This window comes from Mus musculus, chromosome 9 (genome assembly GCF_000001635.26).
Source record: "Mus musculus strain C57BL/6J chromosome 9, GRCm38.p6 C57BL/6J".
Lineage (NCBI taxonomy): Eukaryota > Metazoa > Chordata > Mammalia > Rodentia > Muridae > Mus > Mus musculus.
This window is the reverse complement of record NC_000075.6, coordinates 55,263,808-55,283,979: the sequence shown is the minus strand read 5'-3', so window position 1 is coordinate 55,283,979 and position 20,172 is coordinate 55,263,808. Positions and strand designations below refer to the sequence as shown.

General features: G+C 40.9%; 1 protein-coding gene across 4 annotated transcripts in view; it reads left to right on the top strand.

The window, feature by feature from the left end:
• The first annotated feature begins 325 nt into the window (after positions 1 to 325).
• The window catches only part of Nrg4 (neuregulin 4), a 63,433-nt gene continuing 43,586 nt past the window's right edge, over positions 326 to 20,172 (top strand). For 2 of the 4 annotated variants that reach the window (XM_017313705.2, XM_017313704.2), the window contains exons 1-3: positions 329 to 483; positions 1,364 to 1,429; positions 2,997 to 3,090. In XM_017313705.2, coding sequence (XP_017169194.1) covers positions 1,420 to 1,429; positions 2,997 to 3,090 — 104 coding nt within the window. In that variant the 5' untranslated portion in view covers positions 329 to 483; positions 1,364 to 1,419. Of the gene's footprint in view, positions 484 to 1,363; positions 1,430 to 2,996; positions 3,091 to 20,172 lie in introns of all 4 variants that reach the window. The other 2 variants (XM_017313706.2, NM_032002.2) reach the window with 2 other exon arrangements.

The following is a 20,172-nucleotide window of genomic DNA, read 5'->3' as shown; positions in this document are numbered from 1 at the left end:
ACTTACTCTATAAGAGAAATTATTTTGTAAACTCTGTGGTGCATTAGTTTCACACCAATGCTGTTTTTCCACATACTTACCTAACACATATCAGTTACCAAGACATGCAGAGATAAGTAAGGGCTCTAAAGAACGTGGCTTATTTCATAACTTTGAAACTTGGACCGCGCTTTAGGGGTGCCACCTACCGCAGCTCCTTTTCTTAGTGAAATCCTACCCGTTTGCGGTTTGGAAATGTGTGGGCGTGACTCCCTTGGCTGCTCCTGACCTCTGTGTGGGCGTGGTTCCCCTGGCTGCTTGCGACCTCTGCTCACACCTTGGTCTGCCTTGACCTCGCCCACACTGAAGTGACATAAATCCGATTTTTGACACGTTGTAAAGTTCGAGTCACAGTTGCTGAAGTCCTCAGTGTTCAAACACTTGTGAAACGCTGCATGTCTAGCAAAATTTTCTTTTTTTATGGGAATATAAATTTCTGTTGAGGTAAGCCCTGTTTATTTGGGGAAAAAGGAGAAAAAAAAAATGAGCCAGTGATTATACATTTACTGTGCGCGCTCTCCCTCTCCCCTCTCTCCCCTCTCTCCCCTCTCTCCCCTCTCTCCCCTCTCCTCACCTCTTTCTCCTCTCTCTGCTTGTCTGTAAAAGAGATTGCCTTTAGAAGACTTTAATTTTGAATGTTCTTATATGAAGTGGTAGATTGAACTTTCATTATAGTATTTGTACTATGACAAGAGCTTGCAATCCCAATGTAAGGCTAAATCCTTCATCTGCTCTTAATGCCTTTGTTTGTTACAGTAGCAAACTTCTCTCATAAGTGTGTCTCATTTACTGCCTTGCCAAATCTCAGACACCATTTTAAGGAAGGGCGTTTGTCAATTGATTGGCAGGCAGACTATGTAGCTTCTGCCTACCAAACGTGGACACGCACTTGTGCAGGTTCTGAAGCTGTAACCGAAGTGCTTAAATCCTTTTTTGAGGTTTTTCTATAGAGTGGCCATTTTCAACAAGTTGAAAATTTGGGAGGTCATGGGTTCGTTGTGGAAATTAGGTTTCTGCGGGCTACGTGGTTTAAAAGCACAGATGTCGCTGGAGGTGGCTCAGTTGAGCGTGTGTCTGCACGTCTCCATGGTGTTCTCAACCAAGACGCTATGCCACCGTTCTCACCCAACACTACCCTTTTAATGTCGATCTTCTTTTTATCTGTTCATGTTTCAGCATTGTCTGTATGTCTAAGATGCTCGAATACTGCCATGTGTGTTTTATTTTCAACATTTTAGAGTTTTGCTAATGGAACATTTGGCGCATTATAATGTCCTCCAAACAGGATAACCTCCCTTAAAATATAAATTTTAAATTATTTTAGGTGCTGATTTTCAACCTTAATTCTTCCATCAAGAATGAAACTATTTAAAAATTAAGATGCCAACAGGTAATTTCTTGTAAGTTCATACTTCTTGTCTATGTGTGAGTTTATTTAGTAAGAAAATGACCAATGTATATTAATATAAAGCTATATTGTTTCCCATGCAAAGCCTTCCAAAAACATTAGTTTAGCTTTAAAAGACCTATATAACATAAATCTATTTTATTTTTTATTTTTGTTTTATTGGGTTTTTTCTTCTTACAAAGTGACAGATTCTAGCTTTCTATCTGATATCAACTTCTCAAATTCTAAGTGAATGAAATCAGAATAAAATTAGCATAAGAGGTAGTAATTCAGGTTAGGTGAGTAATGTTAGAAGTTGGTTTATTAAGACATGGCTTTGTATAAAAAAGAAAAGGGAATCTGAAAAAAAAAAACGTTTGAACCAGTTCATTTTTGTTTCTGTAACACTACATTCTTTGTAGTGTTTTTTCTTCTTCTTCGGTATTATATACCTTTTTTTTGATACATTCATAGTCGCAACCTGAAATTCTTGTTTCTAAAGTAAAAGGAAAATTTAAACTTTTCAAATTCAGACTGGAGATTTCTAGCTCCTTGCAATTATATGTTGATAGGTATCAATATTTTAGAAGTCAAAATACTAGCAAGTTTGTTTTTTTTTTTAACAGCATATTGTTTTTTAATGCCAAGTTGATGTCAAAAGGAAATACTGCCATTTTCTTCTTCACATGAGATGACTCTAGATCATGTTTTAGGTAGAAACAAACTAGCAACATGCAGTTTAAAGCTCTATGGTGTTCTCTTTAAGGAGAAAGTCTCAATTTTCCCATGTAAATAGTAGTTGATGAAGACTGGTAAAGGAAATGTCAAAGGTGAAAGAGAAAGTGAAGCTGGAAGAAAAGCAGGCAAAGAGGAAAGCAAGAGAGAAAACGTGACTTCTTTCCTCAGTAGTCTGTCCTTCCGGCCAGATCTAAGCAACAGGCTGAATTTTCAAGGCTTTTTTTTTTTTTTTTTTTTTTTTTTTTGGTGGGGTGAGGGGAGCTAGCACGGGAATCCCTCAAATCAACCCTCATGTGATTGTTCCTTTGTTTTTGGACATTGATATGTAAAAGTGTTTTTAGAAATCAGAATCTATTTCAATTATCTAAATCTTTCCCCACTACAATTCCAATTATATATATATATGTGTGTGTGTGTGTGTATATATATATATATATATATATGAATGAGTGAGTGAGACATAAACAGTAAAATAAAGATATAAATACAGCTTTGTCTAGGAAGTATCTAAATACTACAGAATCCACAGGCTGTGCAAGGGACAGGCATGTTTTGTAGTAAGACTGTTCTTTAACGGTGAAGATTTCTTATTTCTGTTACATAGCTTCTACACTTATTATTGTCAGCAGCCATATCCTTGGGCTAGAATGACTTTTAAGGGATAGATCCTGTTGCCAATGAAATAAGGAATAAAATTGTTTCACTTTGTGAAAAGAGAGTTCACTTTTGTAAAAAAACCAAATGCTGATTCGTTCATAGATGAGACGTTTGAACTCCAGGCGGCCTCAGAAAAGCGTTAACGGTGTCTATTTCGTGTGCATGTGTGTTGTAGATCACGAGCAGCCCTGTGGTCCCAGGCACAGGTCATTTTGCCTCAATGGGGGGATTTGTTATGTGATCCCTACTATCCCCAGCCCATTCTGTAGGTGAGTGCCGCGGCCTGGCCCGGGGGAGAGGGTGATTTCAGTTTCATCATTGGATTTGAAAAGAAGGTGGACCGTATAAGATGAAGGGGAGCGGGGATGTTCTGGTCTCTCGATGCAGGACAGTTAGCTTCTGGAAGAGAACAGAACAAGGCAGCAGAGAAAAGGCTCCATGTGGTGGTCATTTTCAAACCTGGTTTGGTAGTTACGAGCTTAGGCCGATTATGAAGAAGAACTCACTCGAGAGACCCTTCTGAATTTTAGAATTTTAGCAGTTCAGGGAAAATGATCTGGTCAACATTGTTAGAAAACATCATGAGAAATCGCTAGGATAGAAAGCTCAAACAAGACATTTTGCTTTAATTTAGAATGCTTAAATGCAAGCTATCCAAATAGTCTTTAACCTTCTCTTCCAATAGTTAGGAACTACTGTTGTAAGAGATTTAAAGGACATCATAGTTCATCCTCCAAATTCTAATTATTCAGTTCCAAGTTTAAGATTTTCCATTGTGACTTTTTCTTTAACCTATGGATATTATTTCTTGGTTTTAATCCCTTAATGTATAAATTAATTGCATCGTGGTCAGAATATTTGAACCATCGAGCTGTCTCTGCACCAAATAAGCTAAAAGACAGCACTAAGAATGCAGGATCAGGAGAGTCACTAAAATGGGAAGGGAGCCTGGCTGCCTGCAGCTTTTTTACTTGGCTAAATGTGTCTTTAGTACATTTTTGAAAAGTTACCCTCAATGAAAGTGAACAGGCAGTTTGCTGGTAAACACTAAATTTAAGAATGTGTCTAGTTCCTTCTGTTTCCAGTTTTGAACAGCAGTTGATGAATAGCCAACAGCACACTCTGAGCTTGTGATGGGTAGAGGGTAAGACTCTAGAGCTGGCCACCGAAGTGTGTAGCCATAAGTCAGGGGGGTTGGCCCTAACAACGAGTAAGCCATGTAACCAAGAGCTGTTCAACACCCTGGAGAAGAGGGGTCAGAGCTGGGTGAGGTGGGAGGACAGGGGAGACTGAGGGTCTAAAGGTTCAGGGGGTTTCAATGACAGACATTTTAAATCATGTATTGTTTTATTAAAAAATAATTTCCTTTCAATGACCTTAGGACCTCTATAGTTGTTATTATTATAGACTGAAATAGCAATATCTGAGGGTGATAAATTCATGTTCCATCCCGTCCATACTATTCCCTGTATTCCCAATCATCTTGTCATGGATAAACCCAGACTCATTTCTGACTGGTTTTTCTGGTTCAGCCAGTTGTCACTTTGGATTTCTTCTTTGCTCTATCTCTTTAATCTCTCCAGTCCTTTCTGTTTTTTACTGTCAGACCTTCCTGGCCCCAGGTTTGTCTAACAGAAATAATTCCCAAACTAACTCCTGGAGCCCCTTTTGCATCTCTGTACCTGCGAAATCAAGAAAACTTCAACAACAGAATCTACAGTTGCACACTGACTCTCTATGAAGTAAAACCTTACTGTTTTGCTTAGCTTTTAGGGCTTTTTTTACAGTTTGGAACCAAGCCTACTTTCGTGGCCTTTGCCTCAAGCTCGGTCAGTGCTTGATCTAGAAGCAACTGATTGCATTAGATACACTTTACATTACGCTGATTACCTAATATTTACAACTGTTCTGTCTCTTCTCTGTATGTAGCCACATTCAAAACCTACTAATATTTCAAGGCTACGTTCTCCCCGATCCTTAACCCCACCACAGACCAGAGCTGAGTTCTCCCTGTGCACTTCTACAGAAATGCGGGAAAGTTATTGCTTTATATGTTTGGTCATTTATATACTCTATACTATTTATTAAAATATAAATAGCCCCTAGTCTATCTCACTACCTGTAGACTGAATGATCCATCGTCCATGGTGAAGTTTTAGAAATAATTTTAAGTCTGAATCAGTGATCACTATTCTTTAGGGAAACAGGTAAGTGAATTATTTAAAAAAAAAAAATTGAAATGCTACAGTGGCCATGTCTAAATACACTTCGCAGCTCTGACATGATCTCCCCATGCATACCGTAAGTGGCACTTTCTCCTCTTGTCTGTACATCTTTCTGTGTTGAACTTTCTCAGAACCTACTCTGGCTTTCTTTATGGAATTTAACTTGCTAGACTTTTAAATAAATGATCTTAAGCTAACATTTTGATTGAACAGCTGATGTTAATTCCTCAGTACCACTTGGGCATGGCAGCTCAGTACTCAGAGCTGAAGGCAGTAGGATCGCTGCAGGTTCATGTCCCGCCTGGGAGATGATGGCAGACTCTGTCCTTGGTGTTTATTAAAACTGGCCTCGAAGCCTGGTTCATGGGCAGAATTTGAAGTGGTCAGCCTGTACTAGAGGAGAGTGTGAATTCTTAGTGATGGGTCCAGGGCTGTACATGTCCATTAGACCAAGCTTCTTGCTTCTCTAAAATCCTTCCTGTGTTTTTATCTGTTTGACTTCTCAATAAAGAGCTATGCCAAAAGTTCCTTCTGTAATTTTGAATCTTCAATGTGGTTTCTGCTCATTTTTACTTAAAATATTTTGAAATAATATTACTAAGTCCATATAAATGTATAATGGATTATTTTCTGGTAAATGTCCCTTTCATCATTGTATGATATTGACCTTCTTTGTCCCTAATAATGCTTTCTGTCTTTGCACATATAGTTCATTGACATTAGGGTGGGTAAACTAGTTGTCCTTTATTGAGTATTTGAATAGGAGATTTTTTTTTCTCTTCAACTTATTTTAAATGTAAGCTTAATTTTAAAAGCTTATTAAGAGTAAGCTTTTTTTAAAAAAAAATTCAGTCTGAAATGTTTTTCTTTTAATAAGAGTTAATCAAATTTTGTTTTTTTGGTTATATTACTAAAATTTTAGATTGGTTTGTAACCATCTTCCCTTGTGGTCTCTTGCTTTAAAGATTCCTTTGGGGTTTTTTCAATATGTTTTGGGTTTTTTGGATTTTTGTTTTTTTGTTTTTTTGTTTTTTCATTTTCTTTTGTAGCAAGATCTCACACTGGCCCAGGCTGGCCTGGAACTGCACTTATGTAACCCAGGCTGGCCTAGAACTCCTCTTACATAACCCAGGCTGGCTGGGATCCAGGCATGTGCTAGTACCATGCCTAGCTGCCTACTTGCCTTTAGTTCCAGGACCTTGAACTACGTACATCTAATTAGACTGTATAACACGTGTGCTAAGCCTGACTCCATGCTGCTTCTCCTGCCAAAGATGCTGTACTCCTCTGTGTGTGGAGTACATAGATTTCCACGCCCCATGAAGCCTTCTGGGTTCTTTCTAAGCACCTGTCGCCCCAGAGTCACACTAGCATGATTTATTAAGCCACAATTAGGTACTTTGTCTTTGTCATTCTAAGAATTCATTGCCAGACCCTTATCATGAAGCTTCCCCCTTGTTTTCTTCTGAAATGTTTATATCTGTGTTTAGGCCTTTGATCTATTTTATGTTAATCGTTGTGTTTGGTATGAGATAAGGTTTATTGGTTGATTGGTTGGTTGGTTGGTTGGTTGGTTTAATGTACCTGTGCAGGTTTTCTAGCATCATGTGGTGAAAACTGTCTTTTCTTCATTGAATTGTCTTGATGTCTTGTCCCAATATGTGAAGAGTTATGTCTGAGCTCTGTAATTCTGCTTCATTTGGTTGATAGTCTGCATATATATATGTGTGTGTGTGTGTGTGTGTGTGTGTGTGTGTGTTTCATTTTTTAAATGTGTATAAATGTCTTTCTTGTATCTGAGTGTTTTAGTTAGGGTTTCCATTGCTGTGAAGAGATACCATAAAGAACAACATTTAATTGGAACTGGCTTACTGGCTCAGAGGTTCAGTCTATTATAATCAAGGTGGGAGCATGGCAGCATCCAGGCAGGCGTGGGGCGAGATGAAAGTTCTACATCTTCATCCAAAGGCAGACAGGAGAAGTCTGACTCCCACGTGGTTAAGAGGAGGCTTTCATTGCCCAACCCCACAGTAACACACTTCTTCCAACAAGGCCATAACTCCAAATAGTGCCACTCCCAGGGCCAAGCATATTCAAACCACCACTGTATGTGTGTATATGTGTGCACCATGTGTTCCTAGTGCCCCAGAAGATCAAAAGAAGTATAATATCCCCTAGAACTGTAGTTATAGATGGTCTCAAGCCACCATGTGAATGCTGAGACTAGAACCTAGGTCCTCTGTAAGAGCAACCAGTGCTCCAAACCACTGAGCCATCTCTCCAGTCCCCTGCACTTACATTTTTATCACATTTTAATTGTTTAACATTTATTTATATGGGAGGGAGTGTGCATGCCATGGCATGTATGGAGGTCAGACTTGGCTCTTTCCACCATGTGGGATCTAGGAATCAAACTCATGCTACCCCGCTCAATGGAAACCACCCTTGTCCACTGAGCAAACCTGCCAGCCCTTATCACAGTATTTGATATTGTAGTTTTATAGTTAATTTTTAATTCAGGAAAGGAGAATTCTCCAGTTTTCATTTTCAAGAATGTTTTGGCTGATCAATGTACCTTAAAAGTCCCTTAGGGCTGGGCAGTGGTGGCACACGCCTTTGATCCCAGCACTTGGGAGGCAGAGGCAGGCGGATTTCTGAGTTTGAGGCCAGCCTGGTCTACAGAGTGAGTTCTAGGACAGCCAGGGCTATACAGAGAAACCCTGTCTCAGAAAACAAACAAACAAACAAACAAGTCCCTAAGAATCGTAAGATGGGCTTGTTGTTGTTCTATATAGATACTCAGTTTGGATCAGATTCCCTTGACTACTCATACTGCCTTCTTACTTGCTTACGTATTTTAGGCAGGTCTCACTAAGTAAACCAGGCTAGTCTTGAACTCACAGAGATCCACCCACCTCTGCCTCCCAAGTGCTGGGATATCACTATGCCTGTTCACTTTTTTATTTTGTGTCAGACATATATGGAAACCATAGAGGCATAAGGCCTTTGGAGTAGAGAGAATCTACAGATACTTCTGGCAGGGGGTTAGAACAACAGTAAGATAGGCTGACTCTTACTGATTGGGATCCTTTGCAGCTAGGCTTCAGCTCAATGTGGAAACTTCATCTGGTTTATCATGTGTCAAAGATAAACATTAAACTCATCTTTTCAACTTCAAAAAAAACAAAAAAACAAAACCAAAAATAAAAAGCCCATAAGATTTTAAATGAGATTGAATCTTTAGATCATATATGAGGAAAATTGATAATAAAGTTGAAGACTTCTGATTTCTATACATGTTATATATCCTAGCTAAGTTTTCTTCAGTAATACCTGTCTTATAGTCTTACTGTAGTATTGTTGCATATACTCTTTTTGCTTTTAAAATAGGCATTTTAATAGTTTTGGTTGGTGTTTTAGATGGCATTTAAAATTTCATTTTTAATCTATTTATTTATTTATTTAGTTAGTTAGTTAGTTAGTTAGTTTTTTAAAAACAGGACTTCTCTGTGTAGCCCTGGCTGTTCTGAAACTTGCTCAATAGACCAGGATGACCTTGAATTCAGATCTGCCTGCCTCTTCCTCCCAAGTGCTGGGATTAAAGGCATGGGCTACCACCACCCAGCCTATTTTAATTTTTTTAATTAATTAATTAGATTGGATCATTGATTTGAAACCTTCCTTCTCTTCTCAGTCTGTTTGCATGCTGTCTTTTCTGACAGTCTGTGTATTTGCATCCCATAATTGGACAACTGGACTCTAATACTCTCTCAATCCCAGCTCTAGCCTCTCACTCAGATTAATTTAAAGTCTAATCTTTATTTCCAAAAGACTTTTTTCAAAATGTTATTGTACCATATATATGATATAAAACTTACTATTTAAGCACATTTAAATGTACACATCAGCATATTAAGTCTTCTCAGTACTGTGCGGTTACCATCGCCCATCTCCATGCTTACCATGTGAACCAAGGGCTCGGTAGCATTTAAAGAGCACCTTTATCCACTCATCCTGTAAAATGCATTTCTGGAAGTGGGATTGCTGGGCTGAAGATAAATACATTTGTGACTTTAATGTGTTACAACCTTGCTCTCCAGAGAGCTTTTGATATGATAGTTGAGCTCCCACTAAAAAGGTCTTTGGGTACCTCTTTCTTCATCTATATATACCCTGGAAAACTTCTAGAGTTCTGCCAATCTGATAGATAAAAACATCTAAAAAAAAAAAAAGTATCTCGGAATCCTTTTAAGTTATATTTTCCTAATTCTAAATTAAGTTGACTATATCATTGTTTAAGCATAATTGAAATATTTTATAACATATTTGTTTATTTTCACAGTTAGAATTTTTATTCCTTTCCCTATAAGACTTCCATTTTAAATTTGGATTTTTTCCTGACATCAGTCATTGAAAATTATTTATAGTTTATTCTTTTTAACCTAACCTGTTTACTTTTTCCAGTGGGAGCTTTGTTTTCTTGAAGTCAAATTCTGTTATTTCTTAAAGCTCTTCGAGTTTCAGTCATACTGAGAAATGCCCTCCTAGGTCTAAGTTTATAAGGAATTAATTCACACGTATTTGTGTCAGGTGACTCTTTAAATATTTGGGTTTTTTATGTTATGTGGTTAAGGATCTAAGTTTATCTCCTTTAAAATGGTTACTTAGTGTGTTTGTGCTGCTAACAATAGAAATGTTTCCTCTCAGTTCTAGAGTTAGAAATTATGAAACTGGTATTTGGAGCCCTCACAAAGCAAGGGCCTAGGTTAGCTCGCTCTGCCTGTTAATAGCGCACAGCAGGGAGTAAGTCAGGAGGAGCGTTTTGGAGAGAACAGATTGAAGGTAGGCTGGGGACTCTGGTCCTCCAGCTTTTCTGTTCCTGCTGTCCCACTTCCCATTGGCACGTCAGTCCCATGTGGACAGAAGCCTACATTTCTGTGCCAGTAGGTAGTAATTTCTCTTAGCTATTGAACTTTTATAGTAAATTTAATATACAATAAGTCTAGTGGCTGTCCCCTGCCCATGCCTTTTGATATTTCCATCTGAACGTGGGAATTAATTTATCTGTTCAGAAGAAAAAGAACATGGTTTTGGAGGGGTGGGGGGGGTGTTTTAATTGCGTTAAATTCACTGAAGGAACATTTATTTGTTTATAATGCGAAGCTTCTTATCCAGGATTGAAAAGTGTGTTTGCCTTTGTCCAGAGCCTCTCTCGAGTACTTCAGTATGCCCTCAACATGGTATAGATGTTTAAACATCCCAGAAGGGAGCTTAGTCCATACACTTTGAGCTTTACGATTAAACTCAGTTTTCTCGATGAGTTTAAAAAGTAAGTTAAAGTAGGTTATTTCTATGCTTAGGACTCTTGTGGGTCTTTCTCAGGTAAAAGGCAACATCCAACAAAGCACAGCCTTCTCCAGTGCTCAGGCCTTGCGTCTTGTTCTTGTCTTCCTTCTCATCTCCTGAGCCACAGTAGCTGCCCCGCTGTTCCCTGCGCTAGGACTGCTCAGCTTCTGCCGGTGCCCCCCTTCTGCGCTGGGCGCTTTCCCTGCGGTTTCTTCAAGGCCAGGCCCCTTGCTTACTTTACGTTTTTATTGCCCTCTCAGGGAAAGCTGAGGCCCACCTTCCTTCTCCCACTCTGGTTCTCCAAGTCTCCCACTGTTACTGATAAACTACATAATGTTTGTTTAGTCTTTAGTTTCGAACTCATAAGGTAGAGTATACATTCCACAGAGGAATATGTTTTTATCGGCTTTGTTCTTCAAATCTATATAGAACAGCTGTAGAACAGTTATTGGATGGTTACCTTTGGAATGAATGAATGCCCTACGTCTTTGTTGAAGTCTTTTATAGTTTGTAAAATTTCTGATAGTAGTTGGGTTTTCACCAGATAGGGTCAAAATGAGTAGTGTGAACTCACTACTGCAGTATCAGTAGTGTGAACTCACTACTACAACTCACCCAAAGCTTTCTATCCTTTATAAAAACGCTCAAGGAAGAATTTACCATTTTCTGTTCTACACACTGTAGCAGAGGCTCTTAGTGGCCAGTACAGACTCGTCTATTCTGCAGTTCCTAGTCTTGTGCAGATACCTTGGGTCCATGCAGCAGATCCTCACAGTGGATATCAACAAAGGGGACACCAGCCACTGGCAAGTCTGGTTTGTAAAGCCAGCTCCTAAAACACTCTAGGCCTCGTTTATTCTTCCCAGGGACCCAAGAGCCATATTTTCCAGGAAGCAGAACCAGGAGGTAGAGAAGACAGCCAAATGGGATTGGGCGTTAGACTGGATAATGAACCGGAAAAGCTTTTGTTCCATTAACCTACCAGTGTTCGAGAGTTTGCCTTCCAGGCAACAAAAAGCAACATAAGGGAGTTCTGTGGCTTTGCTACTGCTATGATAAACACCATGGTCAAAATAAACCTGGGAAGGAAAGGGTTTATTTGACTTACACTGGTACATCATGGTCCACGATCTAGGAAAGCCAGGTCAGTAGCTAAAGGCTGAAGCTTAAACAGAGACCCTGGGGGAACACTGCTTAGTGAGTCATTTCCTCTGGCCTGCTCAGCAGCCTGTCCTGCCTGCTGACCTGCCTGCTCAGGGATGCTGCTGCTCTGAGTGGACTGGGCTCTCCTATGTCAATTAGCAATTGAGAAGGTGCCCCTCCCCTTGACATTCTCACAAACTAATTCAATAGAGAAGTCGATAGACAGCTAAACTTCCCTCTTCCTGAGTGACACTGGGTTACAGCAGGATGACAGGTGAAGTTAGCTATGACAGGAGGAGGGGTTAGTTTTGACTTCTGGTTTGTCAAGAGCATGAGGCAGCTGGTCCTATTCCATCCTCCCTCAGGAAACAGGAACGAGGTCAATGTTCAGCTTCTCCTTTCTATTCGGTCTGCGACCCCAGCCCACATTCAAGGTAGGGCTTTCCTCTTCAGGCAGATCTTTCTGGAAACACCCTGAAGGTGTGTTTCCATGGTGACTGTAAATCTAGTCAGGCCGATAATAAGAGGGAGCCACACAAATATCTTGTGATGTAATATGTTTTCAAATTTCTCATGAAGTCGAACTGGTACCAAAAAATTTTAAATTGTGTTGCTTTCCACTGGGGAAACTGGTGGATAAATTACTCCGTCAGATGTCTCGGTGACTTTGTACAAGGGTGTCATTGAGCTGCTTGCACTCTTACTTACCTCAGTTTCCTTCTCCCAGGAACGAATCGGCTCTCCGGAGCATCTCAAGTCTTTTTAGTCTAATAGAGTATGAAATTGAGAAAAGTGGCCAGTGGGGGTTGGGGAGCCTGAAGAGTCCTGACAGACAGTGCCCTCTGTTTTGCACCTATCTCATCCTTTTTACAAATTGTCTCAACCAATATGTGTGAAGTGGAGCTCCAAATATAGCAGCAGCAATCCTGGGGGTCAGATGGAAGTGTGCAGAGCGGGTATTTATGGCTCCTCATTAAGCAGCTTCCATAATGCATCTCATTGGAAGACTTCTGAGGTTTGAAGTAGACCCCATTTACCTTAATATTCTGATATAACTATTTCATCGGATCCCCATAAGACTATAAGTAAATATCACCATCATAAGCATACTAAGATCCAGTGCTGTCATGCAAATAAGTGATCTACATAAATAATTAGCCACTTAAGTAAGTTGTTAGGAACTAATTTGGCACATTTTTAACTTTTGTGAATGAATTTCTTTTTTTTTTTTGCTGCATCTAAGAAGATTTGAATGAGAGACTATGAGCCAGTTCTCTAAACTAATCAACTAATTAACCTACTTTATTTCCCTAACTTTTCAGTCTACTCGTTTTCCAGCGTTATTATCTTTATCTTCTTTGTCCTATATAGTTAAGCATAACAAAGTAGCAGGGCATGGTGGCACACACCTTTAATTCTAGCACTTGAGAAGCAAAAGCAGATGGATCTCTCTGAGTCAAAGGCCAGCCTGGTCTACATTGTTCCGGGACAGCCAAGGCTACCTAGTGAGACCCTATCTCAAAAACACAAAAACAAACAAAAAAACCCACCAAAACTTGTTTTAAAATATGAAAAATGAGCCTCAAACTCTTGTAGTTAAAACAAATTTTTTCACTACTCCATAAACTAGTAGTATTAATGAGTCTAGGGAACTAATGGTTTTGCAGAGTACCGTGACAAGGATTATAAGGTGTGACAGATAATATTTCTATACTGTACGTGGACCTCATCTCTCATCATCAGACATACACTGACTAAGCTTACAGAAACTAGTGTCTAAAATAAGCTTGCTAACTTACTGGTTTATAGTGGGTATAACTAACATGAGAGCCAGGCATTTTCTCTCCCTACGGACTAACGTAGATAGGAAACCGAATTTGTAATCAGAACATTTGGTTTTGGACATTATTGACTGGTGGGGGAACAAGAAAACGATCTAATTTGAATGTATAACTTCCATGATGCATTTATTTCCATGAGAGGAAAAAAAAAATCTCACATCAATCAGCCTGCAATGGCATCATGTTGCCTGTCCAGACCTGCCTCTGTTTGACAGTACTTAAATACACACTACTGATATTTCCCATACTTAGGTTTCTTTGCCAACCAACAACTTCTCTAGGTATTCAGCTCTTTCTTTATGAGCATTAATGTATACTAAGCCAGTCTCCATTATTTAAATGAACTTTGATTTATTCGGCTCTGTTTCATTAACTTTGTAATTAATTTTGAATTAAATAACCTTATATCCTTCGGTTCAAAATACTGCGGCATACCACATCAGTTTCCTGCTTAAACCTAAGAGTCAATCTGAACACAGTCCAAGTATAAGAAATGGCTATTATAGCCTGAGTTATTTCCCTTTGTGCAGTTTTCTTCTACAGCTTCCCTTTCAGCAATACTGTTCATATGGATAGTGGCCATTCTACTTCAGCCTGAGAGAAGGACCTCAATTCTTAAATCCCACGAGGTTCTTTAATGCTGGAGCACTATCACAACACGTTCTGGTTTAAACCTGTTCCTTAGGAAAGGATGGAGTTGTTCCCAGTCCTTTCACATAGAAATGTTGAGCTCTGAGAATGTAACAATGCACCCAACGCTAACTGGGGGTAGGTGGAAACAAAAGGAAAGAGGCGTGTGGAAAAGGGACTGTCTCCATGTGTGTTTCTCCTTTTCAATGGCCATTTGCTCCCCGACAAGCCCTGGTAAAACTTGGTAAAGCCCTGCAGGCAAATACCACATCCGGAACTTAATGGCAGACATCTTGCAGAGGCAGCTTTATAGAGAAGTTAGGTTAGGTAACTTAGTTAGCAGTTAGAACTTAGAAGTTAGCAGTGAGCTAGAAAATGGGGGTGGGTGGCCGCTCATGGATTTCTCTTACTTTTAGATGGGATTAAAAAATCCTAAAATTAGGTAATTACCCCGTAAAATACTAAAATCATTGAACCATATATGTTGAGTGGATTATATGTTATAGGAATGATATATCTCAACAAAGCTTTTAAAATGAAAGCAAGATATAGATATATTTTTCGGGTATATGAAAATGAAGATCATTCATTGACGGCCAGCCTGCACTAGAGGAACAGCAGAACTCTGCAGATTGAGGGAAAACAGTGCCCGAGTCTACAGAGAGGCACGAAGGGCACTTAACAAGAGTGAAAGTGTACATACATACCAGAAACTCTTATGTTTCAACATAGGTAAGATATATATGACTATTTAAACCAAAAATGTAGTGTGGAACACCCTGGGTCAAGGCATGCCCCATGACTGTGGGCCACAGAGGAGCAGGTGTTGATGACAGGGTGGGAAGATTATATGACAAGTTAAGGATACACATTTCAGCTCCAGGGACATAATACAGACCTAGCTGTAAGGTTCATGGATATTTAACAGGAGCAGCTGAATGGTGCAAAAGGAAATCATGCAGGGCAGACCAATATCAACCTATGGACGTTGTTAACCGTAAATAGGCTAAACATGCCTGGTAAACAAAGACGCACACATCCTCGTGGGAGGAGGGCTGTGGGGAAAGGGAGGAGAGAGGTGAGAGGACCAGAGATTCTAATAAGACACAGTAATGGATGAGGGGAAAGAGAAACAGTTGAACCATGGAGACAGGAGGCCACAGGGGAGTCATGAGAACAGCACTGGAGGTGGTGGCCCTCAAGCAGAGCGTCACCTGACAGGAAGGATAAGGAGATGTCATTTGATGTATTTACCGTTTGTGAGTTTATAAATGTGTGTAATGTTGTGATCTAATGCAGTGCCTTTTCTCTCCTACCCCTCCAGATCTCTCTCCTACCCCTCCAGATCTCTCTCCTACCCCCCCCCAGGTCTCTCTCCTACCCCCCCAGGTCTCTCTCCTACCCCCCCAGGTCTCTCTCCTACCCCCCCAGGTCTCTCTCCTACCCCCCCAGGTCTCTCTCCTACCCCTCCAGATCTCTCTCCTACCCCCCCCCCCCAGGTCTCTCTCCTACCCCTCCAGATCTCTCTCCTACCCCTCCAGGTCTCTCTCCTACCCCTCCAGGTCTCTCTCCTACCCCTCCAGGTCTCTCTCCTACCCCCCCAGGTCTCTCTCCTACCCCCCAGGTCTCTCTCCTACCCCTCCAGGTCTCTCTCCTACCCCTCCAGGTCTCTCTCCTACCCCGCCCCCCAGGTCTCTCTCCTACCCCTCCAGGTCTCTCTCCTACCCCCCCAGGTCTCTCTCCTACCCCTCCAGGTCTCTCTCCTACCCCGCCCCCCAGGTCTCTCTCCTACCCCTCCAGGTCTCTCTCCTACCCCGCCCCCCAGGTCTCTCTCCTACCCTGCCCCCCAGGTCTCTCTCCTACCCCGCCCCCCAGGTCTCTCTCCTACCCTCCCCAGGTCTCTCTCCTACCCCTCCAGGTCTCTCTCTCCTACCCCTCCAGGTCTCTCTCCTACCCCTCCAGGTCTCTCTCCTACCCCCCCCAGGTCTCTCTCCTACCCCTCCAGGTCTCTCTCCTACCCCCCCCCCAGGACTCTCTCCTACCCCTCCAGATCTCTCTCCTACCCCCCCCAGGTCTCTCTCCTACCCCCCCAGGTCTCTCTCCTACCCCCCCCAGGTCTCTCTCCTACCCCTCCAGGTCTCTCTCCTACCCCCCCCAGGTCTCTCTCCTACCCCTCCATCACCTTCGCTCCAAATTTCATGTGTTCTTCTCACAATTTAAAACCCACTGAGTCTATTTTATGTTGCCTGCATGGGAATGGGCATGGGCCCACCTGAAGCATGGGCAGCCTCTCAGGGATCATATCGTGAAGAAAATCACAGGTCTCTCTCCCCAGTAGCCACCAAATGAGAATAGCTTCCCAGCTAGGGATGGGGCCACACGAGCCCCTCACTGGTGCATGCTGGGATCTGGCCTGGCTCAACCTTGTGCAGGTCTGCAGTCCCAGCCGCCATGAGTTCAGATGTGCGGCAATGTGTTCCGTCTGCCTGGACCTGTTTTACTGCACACGTCCACTGCTTCTAGTTCTTAGTTGTTTTTAATCAAAGAGAAATATTTTATAACGAAAGAACTGTTAATTAGGAAGGTAATAATCACAGATATGTGTGAAACTAGCAACAGAAATTGAAAATGCATGAAATAATTGAAAAAATCAGTGAGGCAAACAGATAAATCCACGAATCAGAGATTTCAATGGCTCTCTCACAGCTGTTGATAGGAGTAACCCAATCACAAAAGATCTCACATGATATGTACTCACTGATAAGTGGATATTAGCCCAGAAACTTAGAATACCCAAGATACAAGATACAAAGCACATGAAACTCAAGAAGAACGAAGACCAAAGTGTGGACACTTTGCCCCTTCTTAGAATTGGGAACAAAACACCCATGGAAGGAGTTACAGAGACAAAGTTTGGAGCTGAGACAAAAGGATGGACCATCTAGAGACTACCATATCCGGGAATCCATCCCATAATCAGCCGCCAAACGCAGACACCATTGCACACACTAGCAAGATTTTGCTGAAAGGACCCTGATATAGCTGTCTCTTGTGAGACTATGCCAGGGCCTAGCAAACACAGAAGTGGATTTTCACAGTCAGCTATTGGATGGATCACAGGGCCCACAATGGAGGAGCTAGAGAAAGTATCCAAGGAGCTAAAAGGATCTGCAACCCTATAGGTGGAACAACAGTATTAACTAACCAGTACCCCCTGGAGCTAGTGTCTCTAGCTGCATATGTATCAGAAGATGGCCTAGCAGGCCATCAGTGGAAAGAGAGGCCCATTGGTCGTGCAAACTTTATATGCCTCAGTACAGGGGAATGCCAGGGGCAAGAAGTGGGAGTGGGTGGGTAGGGGAATGGGGGGGAGGGTATGGGGGACTTTTGGGATAGCATTGGAAATATAAATGAGGAAAATACCTAATTAAAAAATTAAAAAAAAAGAATATCCCAAGAACTACTTCCAACCAGCCACTAGACCAAACTGCTACCAACAGAACTTAAAATCTACATTCTATTAAATGTTTATGACACAGTTGCAAAGATATAATTTATGCTGGGCTAAGAAATCCCTTAGTAAACTTGTGATTGCAATTTTACAGAACAAAGATTAGCAACACATGGACAACCCCCCCATCACCAATTTTTAGAGAATATGAGTTAATAACGGGTTTACATTTGAAAGTATTTTTAAAGACTATTTTTTGACATAGGTGATCTATATGAAATTCTAATCTCAATGTTTATAATAGTTTTATAAACAGACACACTCATTTACATATCATCTGTACTTGCTTTGCTATGTTGTCGAATACTGCTAAAGACACTATGAACCACAATACCTAAAGTATCCACTTTTTCTTAACAGAATACATATTCTGACCCTTGCCATAAAATATGTTCTCTTATTACAAAGTATTTTAGAGACAAGAATTCATATTATATCCCAAGCTAGCCTGGAACTTACGGTGTAGCCCAGGCTGGCCCCAAACTCATGGAAATACTTCTGCTTCAGAACCCAGGAAAGAATAAATAAAATTGCTGACATCTATAATTAAAGAATACAATATTGCTGCAGATATCCTGCAGGCACTGAGCCTGTGTCTTCTTCCTGAGAGCATAATTAGACTAAGTTAGGTTTCTGTTGCTGTGATAAACACAATGACTAAAAGCAACTTTGGAAGGAAAGGTTACTCTTCATCTTGAAAGGAAGTTGGGGCAGGATCCTGGAGGCAGGAACTGAAGCAAAAGCCATGAGGAGTGCTGCTTACTGATACAGCTTATTCAGTTGGCATTCTTGTACAATCTAGGGCCATGTGCCCAAGGGTAGGACCACCCACAGGGAGATGACTACTTTTATTCCAATCAGTAATTAAGAAGATGCCCCATAAACATATATGTATATGTGTGTGTGTATACATACATGTAGTACTATTGCTTCTTCAAATATATATTTATATATAATACATAATTTATAGATATATTTGAATATAGTTATATACACACACATAATCAATGGCCCAAAAGTCAGCACAATTAAAATATTTTCTATTCTAAGACTTTTCTTACACTTAAATTTGTGTGTGTGTGTGTATACACGTGTGTGTGTGTGTGTTTGTGAGTGAGTTTGTGTGTGTGCCTGCACATAGCCATAGCATAGGTGGAAATCACAGGATAATTTGTAGAAGTCAGTTTTTTCCTTCCACCATAGGTTCCTGGGATCAAGTAGGTCATCAGACTTTGAAAGAAGCACCTTTTACCACTGAGCCACCTTGCTGGCTGGCACTCTGGGATTTCACAGATAACCAGTATCTACAAGGGAACAACTTTGATCCCAGCACTCTGGGAGGCAGAGGTGGGAAAGTCATATCTCTAGTCTCTTCAACAGGCTCTGTTTGTTCCCATATGTAGACAGACTCTCCATTGTCTCTGTCCCAGAAGTTAACACACATGCCAACAGATTTGTTTATTCAGATTAAAAGTGACGTCACTGGTTGGTTCCTTGGATCTTGCAGTATATCATGAACCTTACTCAGTGTCAATATCTACTGCAGCAAACAGAACACAGATAGCTAAGGGTGTGTTTGTCCAGAGATATAACCAGCGTCTGGCAGAGTAATGAGCAGAAGTCTCAGGACGCAGTTTCCTCTGATTATGTTTGTTCTTTAGCAACCATCTCCTGCCATTGCTTTAATGGGGTCCCAGAAGCTATTGTCATTTTAAAAAATTGATAATAAATTCACAGGGCTAAAAAAAATTGAATAGTGATAGGTATACTATGCCCAGCTTCACTTTCCTGTCACGTGTCTATTCTCTGTTCCCGTGTGAGCAACTTTAGAAGCTTCCAGCATAAATGGTTGCACATCACTGCCCTATGTTACTTAATGATGGGATGTGTTTGGATAAACGCGTTAAGCCATTCTGAAATTGTCCCAACATGATAAAGTACTTATGCAAACAGTGGTGCAATATAGGTCACTCAACACAGCAACACAGCAGGCTTACATGGTGTACAAAACACGGGTCTGCAAACCCACTGCTGGTGTAGCAGAGCTCACTTCTTAATAGGAAACTTCACAGGTAGACAGCACTTTATAATGCTGCAATATAGCAATAGTAGTTAACAGAAATAGTATAATAAATACCAAGCCACATAATAGTTAATTATTATCATCAAGTATCATTTACTGTATTTAGTTATGTATGTGATTTTTAAAACATTTGTTTATTTTGTGTCTGTATGGAAGGCGAGGACATGCATCCCGTGGTGCACTCATGGAGGACAGCTTGTGGGAGTCAGTTCTCTTCTTCCACCACGTAGGTTCTGGGGATCAAACTCAGGTTGTCAGGATTGGTAGCAGGCTTCTATACCTACAAAACCATCCACCAGGCCTTGGGTTGGCAGCAATCTTGAAGGACTGGCAGTGCAGTCAGTTTCTTTAAATGAACATGAATAACACTAGTTCCGGTCGTTTCAAGCAGACAGTACCACAACAGATAACCTTTCATTTTACAGATGCAAGCGCATTTCAAGAAGCTGGCCTCGCAGGAGGGGATATATGTATTTGTAATTCTGGTAGACATTGTCCAATTGCTTGACAAGGTATCTGAGTCCTTACCAACTACATATGGAACTGCCTCATTACCAAGCAGAAATCGTCCT